We start from the raw sequence: 16,689 nt of genomic DNA on the forward strand, positions 1-16,689 counted from the left end.
ATTGTTGTAGACCAATAGAGGTGCAACTACCCGGTGTACTGTAAAAATGTACTTTGCCATGAGTCAGGAGCCTTGTACCTCATTAGCACAGTCGAGCACTTGCAGACCTGTTGGATGTAACAAAACTTAAGTCATCAATTCTAAAGTTGACAGAATAATGCGGTGTACAAGTGCGTTTCTGTGAGTCCAACTGTCGAGATCAATTTAACATTAACACTACGAAAATACCTAAATATGCTCTTCAGTCACAGCTGACAACAATCCGGCTCAATATGATTTAATACCAGCATGAGCATTTCTGCAGCCTGTCACACTCCACCTCCTGACATCCATCTGTTCTGTAACTCCCATTCGCCATGTCTTACTGTACTCTAGTGTTAGTTATTACAGTGAGTTTAGTGTAGGCCCGCTAACACGTCTTATGTTGCATGCACTCGTTTGTACTTATCTTAGAAGTTGCAGTTGCTTAAGATTGACACACATGCACAACCGAGGACAAAAAAAGGATTACAGTATTTTGCCTGCTTGAACAATTCTTAAATTGAAAAATTGTAGCCAGTAGATTCATCCCTGCGAGATCATACACTGCTGTATGTTATGCAGGCAAGTATGAGTAAGTTGATAAGCTTACAAGTTTCCCATAAACTATAATTTGACTTAATTTTTTTAATAGGTGGCTTTTCATCTTATTATTCATTTGAGCAACTTTAAGGACAATACCAATATTTGTGGAGGTATACCTCAAGCCTCATTTTAAATTGCAGTATTTTGGATATATGCTTTCCTTTGTATGGTTAAAAGGTCCTACCTCCAAATTTAGTTGTATCATTTAATATGTATTCAGAAAAGTATTATGAAAGTCTCTTTAGGCTTTAATTGATTTAAACATTAATTGTTTCATCTAAGCCAGTCCGTAAATCTTTCTTTTTTGTCAATGGGAACAGCACAGGGACCCCACTACAGAGGGCGGGGCGTGAGGCGTTTTGACAATTTGGGCTACGCTGATTGGTTGAAAAATAAATATATTTTCTATTAATCGGGGCTGTCAGCTGGAGGACTTTCGTTAACACTGCAGGCAGACAAGAATAATGCCGAACAAGAAGTCCGTCACTTAACAGGGAGCTGCTTTCACCGCGGCTGCCGAAAAGGTAGGTCCTCATTTTTTTTTGTTGCTTGAGGTTTATACAGCAAAACAAAGCGCATGCGGTCAGTGCTGATGGGTTAATTGCTCATTCCAACAATCTTGTTGGCGGCACAGGAAACAAACTCGGGTTGGTCCTTCCGCGAGACCTGTTAAACCGAATTTGAACTTGAATATCTCAACAGTTAACCTTTTTTCGGCCAAAGTTATGTCTCATTTTGCATAACAAATTTAATTTATTTTCAAAGTCTGTTTGTGGTTATTAAACCTTCCAGATAGAGTGGCCGCCCGGGCAGGCACTCTGAATTATTAATGCCGGGACGTGGTTTCTAATTTTAGCATTAGGCTACTGTAGACAACGAAAGAGGGAAACATGCACTGCCATCAGCATGTTTCACTTAATGAACTCGTAGGAAAGTGGTGGAGAAATTACTCAACGTGCGTGTGTGTTTACCTTATTAAGAAGGAAAACACATCCACTTTAATAATTCTAGGCTTAGCAGGGAGGCGCTGCCCACAAAAGAGGGAGACCCGCTGGACATAACTTCAGGATGGCCCAGTGTCCGAGGAAGCTGAGCAGCTGCGAGGGCAGTCACCCGGAGCCCCCAGACTCCCAGCCGGGTGTGGGGCAAGATGCAGGAGGAAGCCCCGGGGTGGCTCTGAAAACAGAAATCGGCCTGGTCAGCGCTTGTGGTATTATAATCGGTAAGTAGACTACACACATGAACTGCAAGAGAAAAATAAAGCATATAACTTAAGGTTGTGAATATCTCACCAGATTTTAAGAAAACGATAACTTTCTGCATAATCCATTTCATAGAACAGTTGAGTTGGATGTTATATGCATAAGCGCTACTTAATACTATCAGGCTCATGGTCATAATAAGCAGGCTATCTGTTGGACTTAAATAATGGGCTACGGCTTGGCTCAAAACTAGTTTGCCTTACACTACATCCTTTTAGACTTTAGAGACTTATTGTACTACACCTACTATGATTTGTTTTTAATTGTGGCAACAAAATAATCAAAAAGACTAAAGTGGTTTTTTTTTTGTGTCATTGAACAATTTTCCTTTTTACATGTGTAAAGTAAATGTAGCTGAATCGAGCTGCACTGACTTAAGAAATACAACCATTCACATTGCCCTTTAAGTGGTCTCTGTCGTGGTTGATGCACATCCTCAGTGCACTCCCAGCATCATACATCTTGTACATTCTCTTTCATTGTCACTTTCATGTTTCCAGGAAATTGTTGGCTCCAATGAAAACTGCTCTGTCCTTGCCTACCTCCCCCACACACAGAGAGGGGGGGGGGGAGAAACATCAATAAAAAGCCATCTCATTAATGATGGTGTCAACCATTGTTGAGAAGGCATTTTACATTGCCCTCTTAAACATGGTGTGATTTCTCATTAGAAATATGGGCCCCCCTTTTGGGCATCCCACACAATGCCCATGTCTGCCTGATTTTGGTGGACATTTACTGGAACTAAACAGTGGTGACCATCTGAAGAACAATGGGCCTCGTGCAGCAACAATCTCTTATATTTTCTCTTAATTTTCAGTTTGGAGAGAAAATGAGATGTTAACTCCAGATGCACCAAATGTTATGAACCATACAAATCTGCTCTTAGCCAGGTGTGCTGAATAAATCACATTTATCATAAATTGGAGGTGCGCTGGTCGATTATTATTGGCATAGGTAACTCCTCCTTGACTCTATTAAGTTAGGTGCCATTTACAAAAACTCTGGCACATGCCCATGAATTGGAGATCTTCCACCAAAAAAACAAGAGCTTCAGCAGTAGTGAAATTGAACTACTGTTAAATAAACTAACAAAGTAAATGTGATTTTCCAGAGCATCAGTACTGGTGTTACAGGGAAATTAAAAAGCATCTTTTAGTCACAAGCTTAACAGCCCATACAACCAGTAAGTGGCAACTGATGCCGTGTTGCTGTAACATGTGACCTTTCATTCAAACTGCACTAAGTGTCAAGTACCTGAATCCCATTAAACCAGGGAAGGCAGTGTCATAAGTGTGCTACACTCCTACTCATCTTTTCACAGCCACTGAAAGCTTTACAGTCGGTGTTTCCAACAAAGTAACTGTTTGTCTTCCGATTTGGATTTGTTTGTTGGTCCCAAGAGTCGCACAGCAGATATGAACTCATTCTGTCATCTCTTCAGGTGTTAAAAGACCAACATCTTCTCTTCTAAAACAAAGGCAACGTAAATATATTACAGGAAGAAATATTAGCGACATCAAAGATGGTAATCGTCTCTCTTGTGGTGGTGCTACCAGTGTAACAGCCTTGCACTACTTTCAAAAGTAAAATACAAAATACTACTAGAGTGCACTTGAAGAAAAAAAAAAGTCTAAGCAAAATTAATCCCAAACGAGCCCAGTTTTCCCCCACATGGGCTGACCAGCAGTTAGTGTGTAGGATGGGAAACATGGGATACTTGTTTGGCCAGTCCAAGTGCAGGATCAGGCTGCTCAAAAAATGTAAACGCCCAATGTGAAACAAATGTATGACTCAGTAATTTGGGCCATGCACAGAAAATTCACTTCATAGGGGAACTTCCACCGTGGGCCAGGGCCCGACTGAGCAGCATGAAACCCACACAAAGCCCAATGGGATTCTGTACCGGGAAAAAATAGTAATGTGCAAAACATGAGCACTACAGGAAATGGGGAGTCATGTGACAGGAAATTGCACCTTTCCTTTTATAACCTGAAAGGACCTGACTCCTGTTTTTATGCTGTTTTTGTCACACTGTTGATAAGCTGCATAATATCTTTATACACATTTGTAACTTGTTTCATTTCACTTGCATGTTTATTTATTTTGTGCATATTTAAAAGGTGTGTGTGTGTGTGTGTGTGTGTGTGTGTGTGTGTGTGTGTGTGTGTGTGTGTGTGTGTGTGTGTGTGTGTGTGTGTGTGTGTGTGTGTGTGTGTGTGTGTGTGTGTGTGTGTGTGTGTGTGTGTGTGTGTGTGTGTGTGTGTGTGTGTTGCTTTGACTCACTCAGGCAACATAATTGGATCAGGGATCTTTGTGAGTCCTAAGGGAGTCCTGGAGAATGCTAGCTCTGTCGGCGTGGCCATCATTGTGTGGGCCACCACTGGAGTTATCACAGCCATCGGTGCTCTCTGCTATGCAGAGTTAGGCGTGACTATCCCCAGGTCGGGGGGAGACTACTCCTATGTCAAAGACATCTTTGGAGAACTGGCTGGGTGAGAACATGTTATTGGTCTGATCATCATCCTAAAATTAAAGCCCCTTTTTTGTGATCAAAAATCAGATTTATGTGAAGTGTCAAAAGCCGTCGCGAATGCACAGATATAACATGAGCACACTGAGAGTAAAAGGCTGAAAGAAATGTATACTGTACCGATGTTACCGATTGTCTCGTGTTTCTACAAACTGAGACCTTCCATAGCAAAGTTGTAGCAAGCCTTTAGTAATTAATGAGAATTTGAAGTAACTCCCCGCCCTCACCCCTCTAAAATTAAAGCCTCTCCTAATGTTTTGTGTTCCCAGCATCCCAGAATGTCATTGACCCAGTTTCATTCATCTATCTTGTCTCAAATAACAATGCCCCAGTGTATTTCGATAATACACTTGGCTAATGTGCTTAATTTCCTTTTGTTTTCCGTCACATTTTGCAGTAACGAGGAGTAGCATGCTCACACACTGTGGTGCTTGTGTCTTGTAGTGTGTGTGTGTGTGTGTGTGTGTGTGTGTGACGCAAGTCTGTGACTGTCTCGTTAACCTCCTGCCTTTGTTGTCCCCCAGGTTTCTGCGTCTGTGGATTGCAGTGTTGGTTATCTACCCCACTAGTCAGGCTGTGATTGCTCTCACCTTCTCAAACTACATCCTGCAGCCCTTCTTCCCCTCCTGCCTCCCCCCAGACAGTGGCCTACGCCTGCTGGCTGCTGTCTGCCTGCGTGAGTCCCAAAATTAACCTGAAAATGAAATGGTTGTTTGTTGAGGCCAGAGACAGATCATGACGGAGCATTCAAAGCCCACTTTTGAATAATTTCCGGCATGATGAATTCTATTTAATTTGACTCTTCTTTCTTCCATTGTTTGTTCCATTGTTTTGTTTTTTTTTACACTTTTTATGAAATAAAATGATCAACTCTGTTGGAGGCAGGCAGAGTTTTAGGGCACGGTCACACATGAACATCGCCTGAAAGTTCACTAAAGGTGAACTCTACCCGACGCAATGATGCAAACTTGCTTTGCCACAGGAAGCAAATGTTTTTTTGTCCCTTTGCTGTCCTAGAAGAAGTGAGCGGGAGATGCATGTTAATTCCGTGTGTGACCATACCCTTACAATGTCTTGTGTCTGGAGGAGCTTTGACAAGTCTGAAATATATTGCATTGATAGCAATGTTTGTCTGTTAGTCTACTCACCGCCCCCAAAAATGTACGTGAAGGATTAAAATGATCACATTTAGAGTTGGCATGCTAATACACTTACCATAGATGTGTTAGCATTTAGCTCAAAGCCCCACTGTGCAGAAGTACAGACTTGCGGAGCTGCTAGTATGGCTGTAGATTCTTAAGAACTTGTCAGATTAAACAAAGCTAACTTCATGGAATAGCTATACTTAATTCCTGGAGTCACCCCCTTCAGTGCATGAGACATATAATCTCCTAATGACATTTGCAAGATTTGCTCGGAAGGACCAAACAGAGCTGAGGAGTCTCCAACGCCGCGTCAATCACTGCTTGTGAACTTTGGTCAAACTAGGCAGCGCAGATCAAATATGATGAAGAGTCTGTTACTGCATGTTCTATTTCTCACCTAAAGTATTTTAGTTTACTGTGTAGCTATCAAATTAAAAAGGTTTTGGTTTTGGCTCAACTGTTTTCAACATGGTGGCCGAGTCTCTCATTCATTGTTTATTTGTATTTATTTTATCAGGGTTTTATGAATATTCAGATAAACATAACTTTTCTCTTGCTGTCCTTCAGTGTTGCTGACGTGGGTGAACTGCTACAGTGTGCGCTGGGCTACATGTGTCCAAGACATCTTCACCGCTGGCAAGCTTTTGGCATTAGGTCTCATCATAATCATGGGTGTCATCCAAATATGCAAAGGTAGTATTGGCTCAGTCAGTCTCCTTCAACTCTTTTTAGTTTCTATACAGTTCTGTCTTAGGGCAGTGGTTCCCAACCTTTTTTGGCTTTTAGCCTTTTTTAAATGGAAGCGGTGTCAACTCTGGTTGCATGATGTTGAAGAGTGATGTTCCCTTAGTGTTTCATTTCAATAGTAATTAGGTCTGAAGAGGTAAAAACCATCCAGTATTTCACAATAAATGAGTAAATGTCTGGCGACATGACGCCAAAATAGGGTGAAACAGTTTTTAAGCAGCAGCACTTAAACTACCATCACAATATAGTCCCCTTGTGCCTCTCACTGGATTTGTGATGCCAGCGTGAAAGAGGGATTACAGTCCCTCATAGCTCTTCATCCCACTCATAATACACACACTGCCAGGCGCAGCAAACTAACGAATCGCCCCCTCATAATACTTTGCTTGGCGTGTAAACTGGAGTTGCAGGCTAATCAAGTCTCTTTTATCCCGACCTTTTTATGTGATCTTGTGTTCATGAATGCACGCCATCTATGTGATCGTTTCAAAATATTCACTGGTCTAAATTCAGATAATTGGGGAATGCATTTAACGTGTATAATTGTCACCATCAATAAGATGCTGGCATAAGAAGTTGAGTAAAACGGGGTATTTCTGTAGATTTCAACAAATGAAATGCTTACCAAGGCATTCTTAATGCTTTTCAGGTGTGAGTGTGTGTGAGTGTGTGTGTGTGTGTGTGTTTCCTTCCAACACCCTGTAAATGAGCTGTTTGGTGACCTCTGCTGCTCAGATTGCGGTAGTGAAAGGCAGTTCACACAAAGTCTGACTTCATTTCAATGAAATCTGACACTTCCTCGTTCACAGGTCACTATTACTGGTTGGAGCCAGAACACGCCTTTGAGACCTTCCGAGACTACAGTGTTGGTCAGATAGCTCTGTCCTTCCTACAAGGCTCTTTTGCTTATGGAGGCTGGAACTTCCTCAACTATGTCACAGAGGAGTTGGTTGACCCGTACAGGTAACATGTACATTCTGCACAAGCAACAAAACGCAAAAATTAACGTAACGCATTAAATAATTAATGCCAGACACTACAGGAAAACATTTTTTTTCCATGCACTGGTCAATTTTGAGAGTTTTGACTATTCTTCCCCTCTAGCACCATGATGTGACTGGAGTTTTACAATACATATCTTTTAAAGGCCGTTTTCTCAAAATATGTTCCTTGTACTCTGAACAAAACATTTCCACCTCCAGTAGCTCTTACATACACCAAATGTTCCAGTTTCATTCCCATCTATATTCTGAAGGTTTTTTCTTTACATGTATCATTTTATAGCTTTATTTTTTAAACCTATGCTATTGCAATTTATTCCTAAAAGCACTGAACTGTTTTTGTTAATGGCTGTTGAAAAGTATTTTTTGATCTATGGAGTGATGCAAAGAAATATCTCAAATGTTCTCTGTAAAAATCTCTGACTTTAAGATCACGCCTTATCCAATGTTCAGGTTTTTTTCCGGAAATGTAATCAAATTGGTTCATATTTAAACATAATATTTCTGAAAACATGGAATACAAAAACAATTGTCTTGATGTAAACAACTGGGGAGGTTTCAAGGTATTTGAATGATATGTTAAATATACAGTCTGCTGCCACTTCATTTCAATCTAATGCAATAATACCTTTTTGGCAGCTTGATTTATGAACATTAAATGTTGGTTTAATTTTTTATCCATGTCACCATTTTATTTGATCCCCGACACCACAAGTAACAAGTTCATATACAATGAACCGTGATCTCGTCTTTCATCCTCCCAGGAATCTACCACTTGCGATCTTCATCTCTATCCCCGTGGTTACCTTCGTTTACGTGTTTGCCAACATAGCCTACATCACAGCCATGAGCCCACAGGAGCTGCTGGCCTCCAATGCTGTGGCAGTGGTGAGAAAACACTCGCAATAACTCAAATCTGTTAGTGACAACGTGCACTCCATTTGGAAATGTCTTGATTAGTAATTCAAGTATGTGTTTTCAAGTGTATACTTTGTTTGTTCTTTCTCTCTCTCTTCTCCTCTTTCTCCCAGACATTTGGAGAGAAATTGCTGGGAGTAATGTCATGGATCATGCCCATCTCCGTGGCGCTCTCTACCTTCGGAGGAGTCAATGGCTCCCTCTTCACGTCGGCGAGGTCAGTTTGCCCTCCCTCTTTTCTCTTTGCAGCTTCTGTGGTTGCTGTGGGGTTTTTTTAATCTGACGCTCGTTCCCATGCTGATATTTGAGCCCGTTTATGTACATGGAAAAACTGGTTAGGCAGGGTGAAAACAAAAGGCTAAACTTGATTAATAGGAATCGGATGATGGAGAAAGAGCCTAAATATAAATGTTTAAAAATAATTCCTTAAGGATGAGTAATTTTAATTTGCCTCTGGTAAAATGACCCCACACATCCCAAAGTCCGTCTCTTCACCGCTGCTTCCTGATCACCTGAGCTGTGTGTTTCATGAGCTCTCAGCTGGCGAGTGCACACGGTCAGCAAGCACCAGCTGCCTCTGCTCTCAGGACTTACCCGTCTTTTGTTTCTGTCTCTCAGGCTGTTTTTTGCCGGAGCGAGGGAAGGCCATCTCCCACGTGTGCTGGCCATGATTCACGTCAAACGCTGCACTCCTATACCTGCCTTACTGTTCACTGTGAGTCCTAACAAACAGCCGCTTTTTATCCTTTTGTGTGCCCTTTGTTCTCACCTTGTGCAGAAATGATAACTCCCCCGCCCCCCCCCTCTCCATATTTAGTTGATCTCCACTCTGCTGATGTTGTGCACCAGTGACATTTACACCCTCATAAACTATGTGGGGTTCATCAACTACCTCTTCTATGGCGTCACCATCGCCGGGCAGATTGTTCTTCGCATCAAAGAGCCCGACATGTATCGACCCATCAAGGTAAAGACAAACGTGTTTGGCTGCTTACACTATTTATACTAACAATCCCGTGCCATGGCATCGTAACACAAGATGGTTTTAAACCATCTAGAAGCCTGTGCAGTTCATGAATACTAAAGAAACTTACTGTACACTTGATGGGGCTGTCACAATATTAGAATTTCACGACTCTATTGTCGTGGCCAAAAGAATTCACCATAACAATATTATCTATAGATACTTAAAACATAAAATAATATTAATGCTATCAATTCATCTTTAACTTTGTTTATTGTGCGTTTTTGTCTTTGGCAAATTAATTGCACTCAAAATACAAGTGTAGGGAGGTGGACAGTCTATAACCATAAGCGTACAACAATAACACTGATGGTGAAAAGGAATAATAAAAAAAAATCCAGAAGGCCTAACATCTGCCAACACGATATTATATTATAGGATATATATTATTAACATGATATCAATATTTCATTTTTAACTACCAGTATATTGTGACCCACCTAATACTTATATATAAGTATAACAATGACTGATCAAAGGTTTCCATGTGGAAAAATGTAAAAGTACTTGTTTAATCATTTTTAATTTTCTTCTCTTTTACAACCCCATCTGTCCCTTGTCCTCCAGGTGAGCCTGATCTGGCCGGTGATCTACCTGCTGTTCTGGGCCTTCCTGCTGGTCTTCTCCCTCTACTCAGAGCCGGTCGTCTGCGGTATTGGTCTGGCCATCATGATGACTGGTGTCCCTGTATATTTCCTGGGAGTCTACTGGGAGAACAAGCCACAGTGTTGCGATATTACTATTGGTAAGGAAACATTCTGGTGTCTTGGATAAAACATCTGGAGACCTTGAGTTTGAATGTTGTTTGAAGTCTGAGATGCCTGTAAATGTCTCTCCACTTGTGTTCATTATTAAATACAAAGAGGTTGAAGTACACAGATGTTCAGCATTAAAGTTGACGCTGCTTGTAATTGGGCAAATAAAATGCGTCGAAACTAAAGTATTTTTCACAAAGACATATAAAAGGAAATATGCTATAGATGTAACTGCATCTCCTATAAAGAAAAACAAGTCTTATTTTAAGATTAAGAATTTCAATGCATGAACCATTAACTCTAACATAATATGTCCCATGTCTCTTTCTTCTCAAACTGTATCCAGGTAAAATGACTCATCTGTGCCAAAAGCTTTGTTTGGTGGTTAATCCGATCATAGAAGAGCGTGCGCAATCCCAAGGGTCGCAAAATGAAGATGGGAGAGACGGAGGAAGCCCTCAAACAGCTGAATCTTGAACATGTGCATAAATGAACACTAACAATGCCTCACACTTTAACGGGGTAAAAAGGCACTTGGGGAAGACTCTCAGAAAGATTAGCATACATATTCACTTGGTGTACTACGTCACTGGACTTTTTCACTGGCCTTAACACTAACTACTGTGTTAGTGAATGGTCTGGGCACAGATGTTTGAGAAATGATCTGAAACTGAAATTATGAAAAACAAAAACTAATATTTTTCTTTTTTCTTTCATGTTAGAATTTTAAATTATGTCTTGTTCAGTATGTTGTTTGAGACTGGGAGGCAATGGGAAAATGTTTTCATATGCAAGTTGTTTGTATTGTTCACTCTGTTTTATATTATCACCTCACTAAAATGACATTTTCGAGAAGGTTTAATGGTTTTTATTCTCATTGAACTCTATGACGGTGTTATATGCCAAACTTTATAAACAATTAATTCAAAATGTTCCCTTTTGCATACATACAGAGAAAGGAGGTTTGGTTTTAGAGGGCAAACGTTTTTTTCTTCTTGCACACAGATCTCCCGTTCTGATAACTACTATGGAGATTTGAATGCTGGCTGATAATATTTCATTGAAAAATGTTCTTTGAATATGAAGTTCTGCAGATTTTGCTAAAATGTTCAAAATGAAAATAAATGCCCAGCACCTGCATGGAAAAAAAGAGGTAAAACCAATGTTAAGTTTTCAGTTGTCTTTATTTGTAACTTAACAGAAAGCTTCTGGTAGAAAATCAAATATTCCTGGAAGTACCCAGTGCATATTAAGCATATAGTGCCCATATACCTACTTTTTTAAATATATAAATCTTCCTCAGGTATTTTATTTTTTTATCACCTGTGTAAGTTTGACATAATTTGGTGCCTGTTGAAAATGCACAGTTGTCTTTGTGATGTCCTCACTGGTGTATTATGCTGCATACTGTATACTGTAGTAGTACTGGTACTGTGTTGCCTGCTGCACTTCATTAATGTTTCATCTACCTTTTGGCACACCTGACGTAGAAGGGGTGGAGTCCACGCACAAGAGCGATCAAATTGCGGAAGTCATGGGCGGCTATGACGCGCCTAGCTGGGTCAAGATTTCACATTGCCCGAAAAAAAGACAGGAAAGTAGATTTAATTCACCTTCAAAATAAAAGCCTGGATATTCCTGGTACCTAAATACTGCTGCAGGGATTAGAAATATTCGATGGATCAAATCAAGCCAGAACTTCTAATACATTTAGCCTCGGTTACATATTTGAATATTTATATTTACTTGCTTACAAAATGCCTGTCAACAGTCCACATCAAAGATGAACATGTGAGCACTGGAACCAAATACAATTTGCAAATGTAGGGTAAAACAATACTGACACACAGTAAGCCTAGAGCTTTCAGGAGCTTGGGTCTGTGGAAGTCTCGGGCAGTTGCCACTTTGCCAGTAATCCAGTCTTTGCTCTACTTAATGATGTGGACCCTGTGTTGTCACTATTATGGGTCTGCAGCACAATTGGAAGGCAATTCTGTTAGTCAGGATAACCTTTTTCACCTTTAAGAATTTTAAGGAAGTTTTTCATCAAGAAATGGCCACTTCAATCTTACTTGGAATTCAGTGGCAATTGTGTGTATACATATTTACTTTAAATATGTATATTTCATATTATGATATAGAATGTGAAATGTTTACAGGATGCTACTTGACCTGGTCATAGCAACTGCTGAATAAATGAGGTAGTGTTCAACGGCTATATTTGTACTTGGAACAGTTTTCTATTTGCTGATGAAGACCACAATATGCAGCTGACAGATTTGTAAAAAAACTGTAGTCAGGGGACCTTGAGTTAAGATTATTTGTTCAAATCTTGCCTTTCAAATTTATTGGAGTAATCAGCCCTGTTCCCTGTAGACCTGTCACAGCAGGCAAAGCACAGGTGTAATTAATTAACATTAACAAGGACTGTACAGAGCCCTCGTTAATGTTATTAATTACACCTGTGCTTTTCGTACTATGACAATTCAAAAATGTCCGCTGTGAAAAAGGCCTATTATCTTCCCAACCGTGTAGAGAAATTAAAGCAGCATTTAGACATTCGAACAAGGATATAATTATGAAAGAACATATAGTTGAACAATTAGATTAAAACAAATTTGATACAAATCAGTATATAGTTGTTTTTTATATCAAGCCAGACATTTCTCAGGCAGGTGGGGGAATTCATGACCTAAATATTTCTAATAAATCCTGGCTATGGCCTAGGGCCTTTTCTAATAAGTGTCCAAGTAAGCCCTACCGGTGAGGCAGCTACAACAATAAAATGCACTAGAACTTGCATACTCAAATTAAATGATACCATAAAAGTCATATGAATTAGGTCTATCATAAGTAACACAGAATGCCTTCATGAGAACGATACCTCAAATAATGTTTAATGACCTCTCCAGCTAATTCCCTTTTTTCTGATTTAAATCATAATCTAAATATATTTTTTATAATATTCCAAATGCAACTTTATATCTGGTTGTAATCGGGTTTTATTTTGAAAGGTATGACAGGAAGTCCTGTGATTATATTCAGATCCATTGACACTATTTGGATACACAGTATTTGGGTTTCCAGCCAACTGACTGCTGCCGTGTATTGGAGGGGGTTCGGTTGAACCGGTTTACTTTTTAAATACTGGCGACTCTGTACAGTGTAGAGGTACGTAGTTATTTTGGAGCTTTAACCATTCACATAAACAGACTGCCATGCTAACTTAGCTAGCTCTTTAGCTCGACAGTCCCTCACTGAGCAGGCTTTGACAGCATCTGCAAGGTTAGCTCTGCTCGGTAACTTGGCTAGCCTCTGCCTCGTTTCACTGACCTGCATCATCGAAAGGGTGATGCTAACTTGAATATATGTAATACTTAAATGTATTTTTGCAACGTGAATTAGAAATGTATGGGTAGATAAATGACAAGATAAGCCGACTCTAGGAGTGAATAACGCTATCTACAACAACATGTCACCAGGAACAGCAGTCAGTTTACCAGACTTGAAACGTAGTTTGAACTATTTTTTAAATAAGCACACTTTAGTTGTGTGTTTTAGTGTAAGCACAGCTCTTCTAAAGATGTAGTAATTATTATGTAGTAACATCTTTGTCGTTACAATAAGGTTACACCCACCTTTTTCTTTCTTCGTTACAGGAAGTGGAATTAAGCATACTGTAGTATAACTCTGCTTAGTAAAGTAATGTGTTCTCTGTTAATATTCTGCTGTAATTTCACATGTCCATGACACAACATGTACACTTACCAACACACACACACACACACACACACACACACACACACACACACACACACACACACACACACAGAGCCATGTCTCCATCAGTACCCCTGCAGGAGATGATCCGGGCCATCAGGTCAGCGAGGACACAGTGTGAGGAGCGAGGTGTCATCCAGAGGGAGTGTGCAGCCATCCGGGCACAGTTCAGACAAGCGGACAATGGGGGGCGATCGCACAACCTGGCCAAGCTGCTCTACGTGCACATGTTGGGCTACCCCGCTCACTTTGGTCAGGTGAGGGGATTTTGCTAATGCCTGTCATGGGTTTGCTTGGGTTAAGGGGGTTAGCAGGGGTGAGAAACTATCATGCTGCTGGATGAGCTGGGTTCAATTCATCACAGAATTGTTCTCGTGCAAAGTAGTGGACCGGTCCCAAGGTCCAAGTACTGATCCCACACAGACATGATCTGTGTGCTCAGCAAAAATATGTGAGTGCATTACGGAGCGCCAAAAATATATAGAAATGAGACCGCACATTGTGTAATCACATGCTGAATATAATAAGCTATGATGATATTAGTAATGTTGCTGCTATGTAAACCTTTACTTCTTGCTCTGTTAGACTTTTCGTGTTAATAGAACGCTTTGAATTGTGGTTATTTCCCTCTAGCAAAGTCACTACAGCATCGCAAACCACTTTCAGCTCCAGTGGGGCTGCTGCTCTTCCCTCAGTACGGCATCTCAGTTCACTTCACATTAAAAGGAGTTGTTACTCTTCCTACTAGATGGAGTGTGTTCGGATGATAGCCAGCCCGCGCTACAGCGAGAAGCGTGTGGGATATCTTGGAGCCATGATGCTGCTGGATGAGAAGCAGGATGCCAGCTTGCTCATCACCAACTCCATCAAGAAGTAAGGACGGCTACTTAAGCTTGAAATCTCATTTAAAAAATAATTAGTACTACATTTTCGTTCATACTTCATTTTAACCCCCGTATTTAGCCTTTATAAACATTTAAGGGGGAACTCCACGGATTTTCAACATCAAAGTCTGTTTACAGGTCCTGGGGAGTACTGCATATGTAGAAAGAAAGTTGTACAAAGGTGTTTGTGGCTTCAGAGCGAGTCTGATAAATTGCCTCAAGTGATGTCAATTAAGTCAGCGTCAGTTGGGTCTGAAGGCGACAAGTTTGAAATTTGAAGTGAGGTTACCGGACGTCTGTAGCCCGCTCCTCATCTCTGCTAGATACCAGAAGCTTGAAGCTACTTTAGCCACTACAAGCATAACACGACTGAATCTCCAATTAAATAATTGGTGGTTTGAGTTGCATTGTGGGTAATATAAGCACCAGGTTTTGACTAGGGGGGAGAATAGAGTGGAATTAAAAAGATCTCTGGTTCTACTGCATCGATTTTAATCCTTGTTTTTAATTGTCCATCTTGAGTCTGACATTGCTATAGGAGTACAATGCTAATTAATTGGTGGAGTACTTGTTAATAAACAGTTAATAAATGGCTTACAATGCATAACTAATGGGTTATATTGCATAACAATTAGATAACTACTTATAACTATACGTGTAGTAGCATATTAGAAGCCATTTATATCAAACTTCTAAATGCTAAATGGCGGGGTAAAAATAACATGCTACCAAGTTTTCTGTGTTATTTGTTTAATTCTAAAAGATCAATGACTGATCACAGCATTGGTGTAGAACGACATAAAATGATGTTTGACAATAGTATTGACGATGGTACACTGTCATTTAAATAGAGTAACCACAGTAGAAATAAAAGGGAGCAAAACATTAGAACAGAGAATCTGAGCAGAGAGTGAACATAATAGAGGATATTCTTGTATGATTTCAGTAATGCTTAACATTTTTGCACTCAGATCTAAACTGTCATTCGTGTGATTTTCTCTACGTGTGTGTTTTCCAGTGACCTTTCCCACAGTAACCAGTATGTGCAGTCTCTGGCTCTCTGCACACTGGCCTGTATGGGTTCAGCTGAGATGTGCAGAGATCTGGCACCAGAGATCGACAGGCTGCTCCGAGCCTCCAACTCCTACATAAAGAAGAAGGTGGGAACCGCCACAGGTTTTTGTTTTTTTCAGCAGCTCTTTACAATATTAATATTACTACCACTGTAATCACTATATGAAAGCCTTATTTATTGCTACGATAATTTCATTATTATGTGTGAAAGATAAATCAAGTTTTTGCTCTCCTTTTTAAAAGGCAACCTGAAAGGGACAATTCACCCCAAAATACAAAATAGTTCCTACATGTAACGACTCACAACAAGTTCTGATCTTGAGACATTGCTGTTGAGTTTTTTTAATGTATAGTTTCGGCACTTTGAGCCCCACAAATGAAGTTCCATCTAGTTCTAGTTCTAGATCTAGATTGATAAATAGCACTACAGGTAAGATATGTGGGAATACTGTCCCTTTTTAAGAAAAAACACTTGAATATGTAGAGAAAAACAGAAATGAAGGTTTAATTTATGTATTTCACAAGCAATGTTTGGCCTCTGCCCTCAGAAACGACAATGTGTTATCCATTTATTGTCCATTTGTTCATTCATCGAGTTAAATCTTCCCAGTATGATGTGGTATTACTGATTAGCCTATTTGTTGCCTGTTTAAAACGGTTCGTCAGGAGTAAAACTATGAATCAACATCCATCTGCTCAATGTAGTAATGATGTAACGGTCCTAATGACTTGCTCCACTGTTCTTCCAGGCTGCTCTATGTGCTGTTCACATTGTGAGAAAAGTACATGATCTCGGGGAGCTTTTTGCGCCTGCCGCTCGTTCCCTCCTCGCTGAGAAGAACCACGGTTAGTGGATCTTAATGACTCAGACCTGTAAGCTTGTCTCAAATATACTCTTTCTAACTATTCTCTATGGTTACTCCCATTTATCACCAGGTGTGC

At 40.2% G+C, this 16,689-nt stretch overlaps 2 protein-coding genes across 2 annotated transcripts in view; both read left to right on the forward strand.

Annotated features, from left to right (window-relative positions):
* The first annotated feature begins 1,015 nt into the window (after positions 1–1,015).
* slc7a8b (solute carrier family 7 member 8b) lies at positions 1,016–11,484 on the forward strand. The gene is made up of 12 exons (XM_029454010.1): positions 1,016–1,148; positions 1,636–1,846; positions 4,177–4,381; positions 4,944–5,095; positions 6,132–6,257; positions 7,121–7,274; positions 8,077–8,200; positions 8,344–8,447; positions 8,849–8,945; positions 9,048–9,197; positions 9,822–9,999; positions 10,356–11,484. The coding sequence occupies exons 2-12, from the start codon at positions 1,693–1,695 to the stop codon at positions 10,484–10,486; spliced, it is 1,575 nt and encodes a 524-aa protein (XP_029309870.1). The 5' UTR covers positions 1,016–1,148; positions 1,636–1,692; the 3' UTR covers positions 10,487–11,484.
* Positions 11,485–13,037: 1,553 nt separating this feature from the next.
* Positions 13,038–16,689, forward strand: part of ap1g2 (adaptor related protein complex 1 subunit gamma 2) — a 23,271-nt gene continuing 19,619 nt past the window's right edge. The window contains exons 1-6 of the mRNA XM_029453388.1: positions 13,038–13,180; positions 13,842–14,046; positions 14,538–14,662; positions 15,692–15,833; positions 16,497–16,593; positions 16,684–16,689. The exon at positions 16,684–16,689 is cut by the window's right edge and continues 71 nt beyond it. Coding sequence (XP_029309248.1) covers positions 13,846–14,046; positions 14,538–14,662; positions 15,692–15,833; positions 16,497–16,593; positions 16,684–16,689 — 571 coding nt within the window. The 5' untranslated portion in view covers positions 13,038–13,180; positions 13,842–13,845. The remainder of the gene's footprint in view (positions 13,181–13,841; positions 14,047–14,537; positions 14,663–15,691; positions 15,834–16,496; positions 16,594–16,683) is intronic.

The sequence above is a fragment of the Cottoperca gobio genome, chromosome 17 (genome assembly GCF_900634415.1).
Source record: "Cottoperca gobio chromosome 17, fCotGob3.1, whole genome shotgun sequence".
NCBI classification, from domain to species: Eukaryota; Metazoa; Chordata; class Actinopteri; order Perciformes; family Bovichtidae; genus Cottoperca; species Cottoperca gobio.

What these genes read in the sequence shown, in the direction of transcription:
- slc7a8b (XM_029454010.1), top strand. Translation starts at nt 1,693, where the DNA reads ATGGCCCAGTGTCCGAGGAAGCTGAGCAGCTGCGAGGGCAGTCACCCG. An exon ending in CGCTTGTGGTATTATAATCG is followed by an intron (nt 1,847 to 4,176) that starts GTAAGTAGACTA and finishes TGACTCACTCAG; the next exon opens with GCAACATAATTGGATCAGGG. An exon ending in TCCCTCTTCACGTCGGCGAG is followed by an intron (nt 8,448 to 8,848) that starts GTCAGTTTGCCC and finishes TCTGTCTCTCAG; the next exon opens with GCTGTTTTTTGCCGGAGCGA.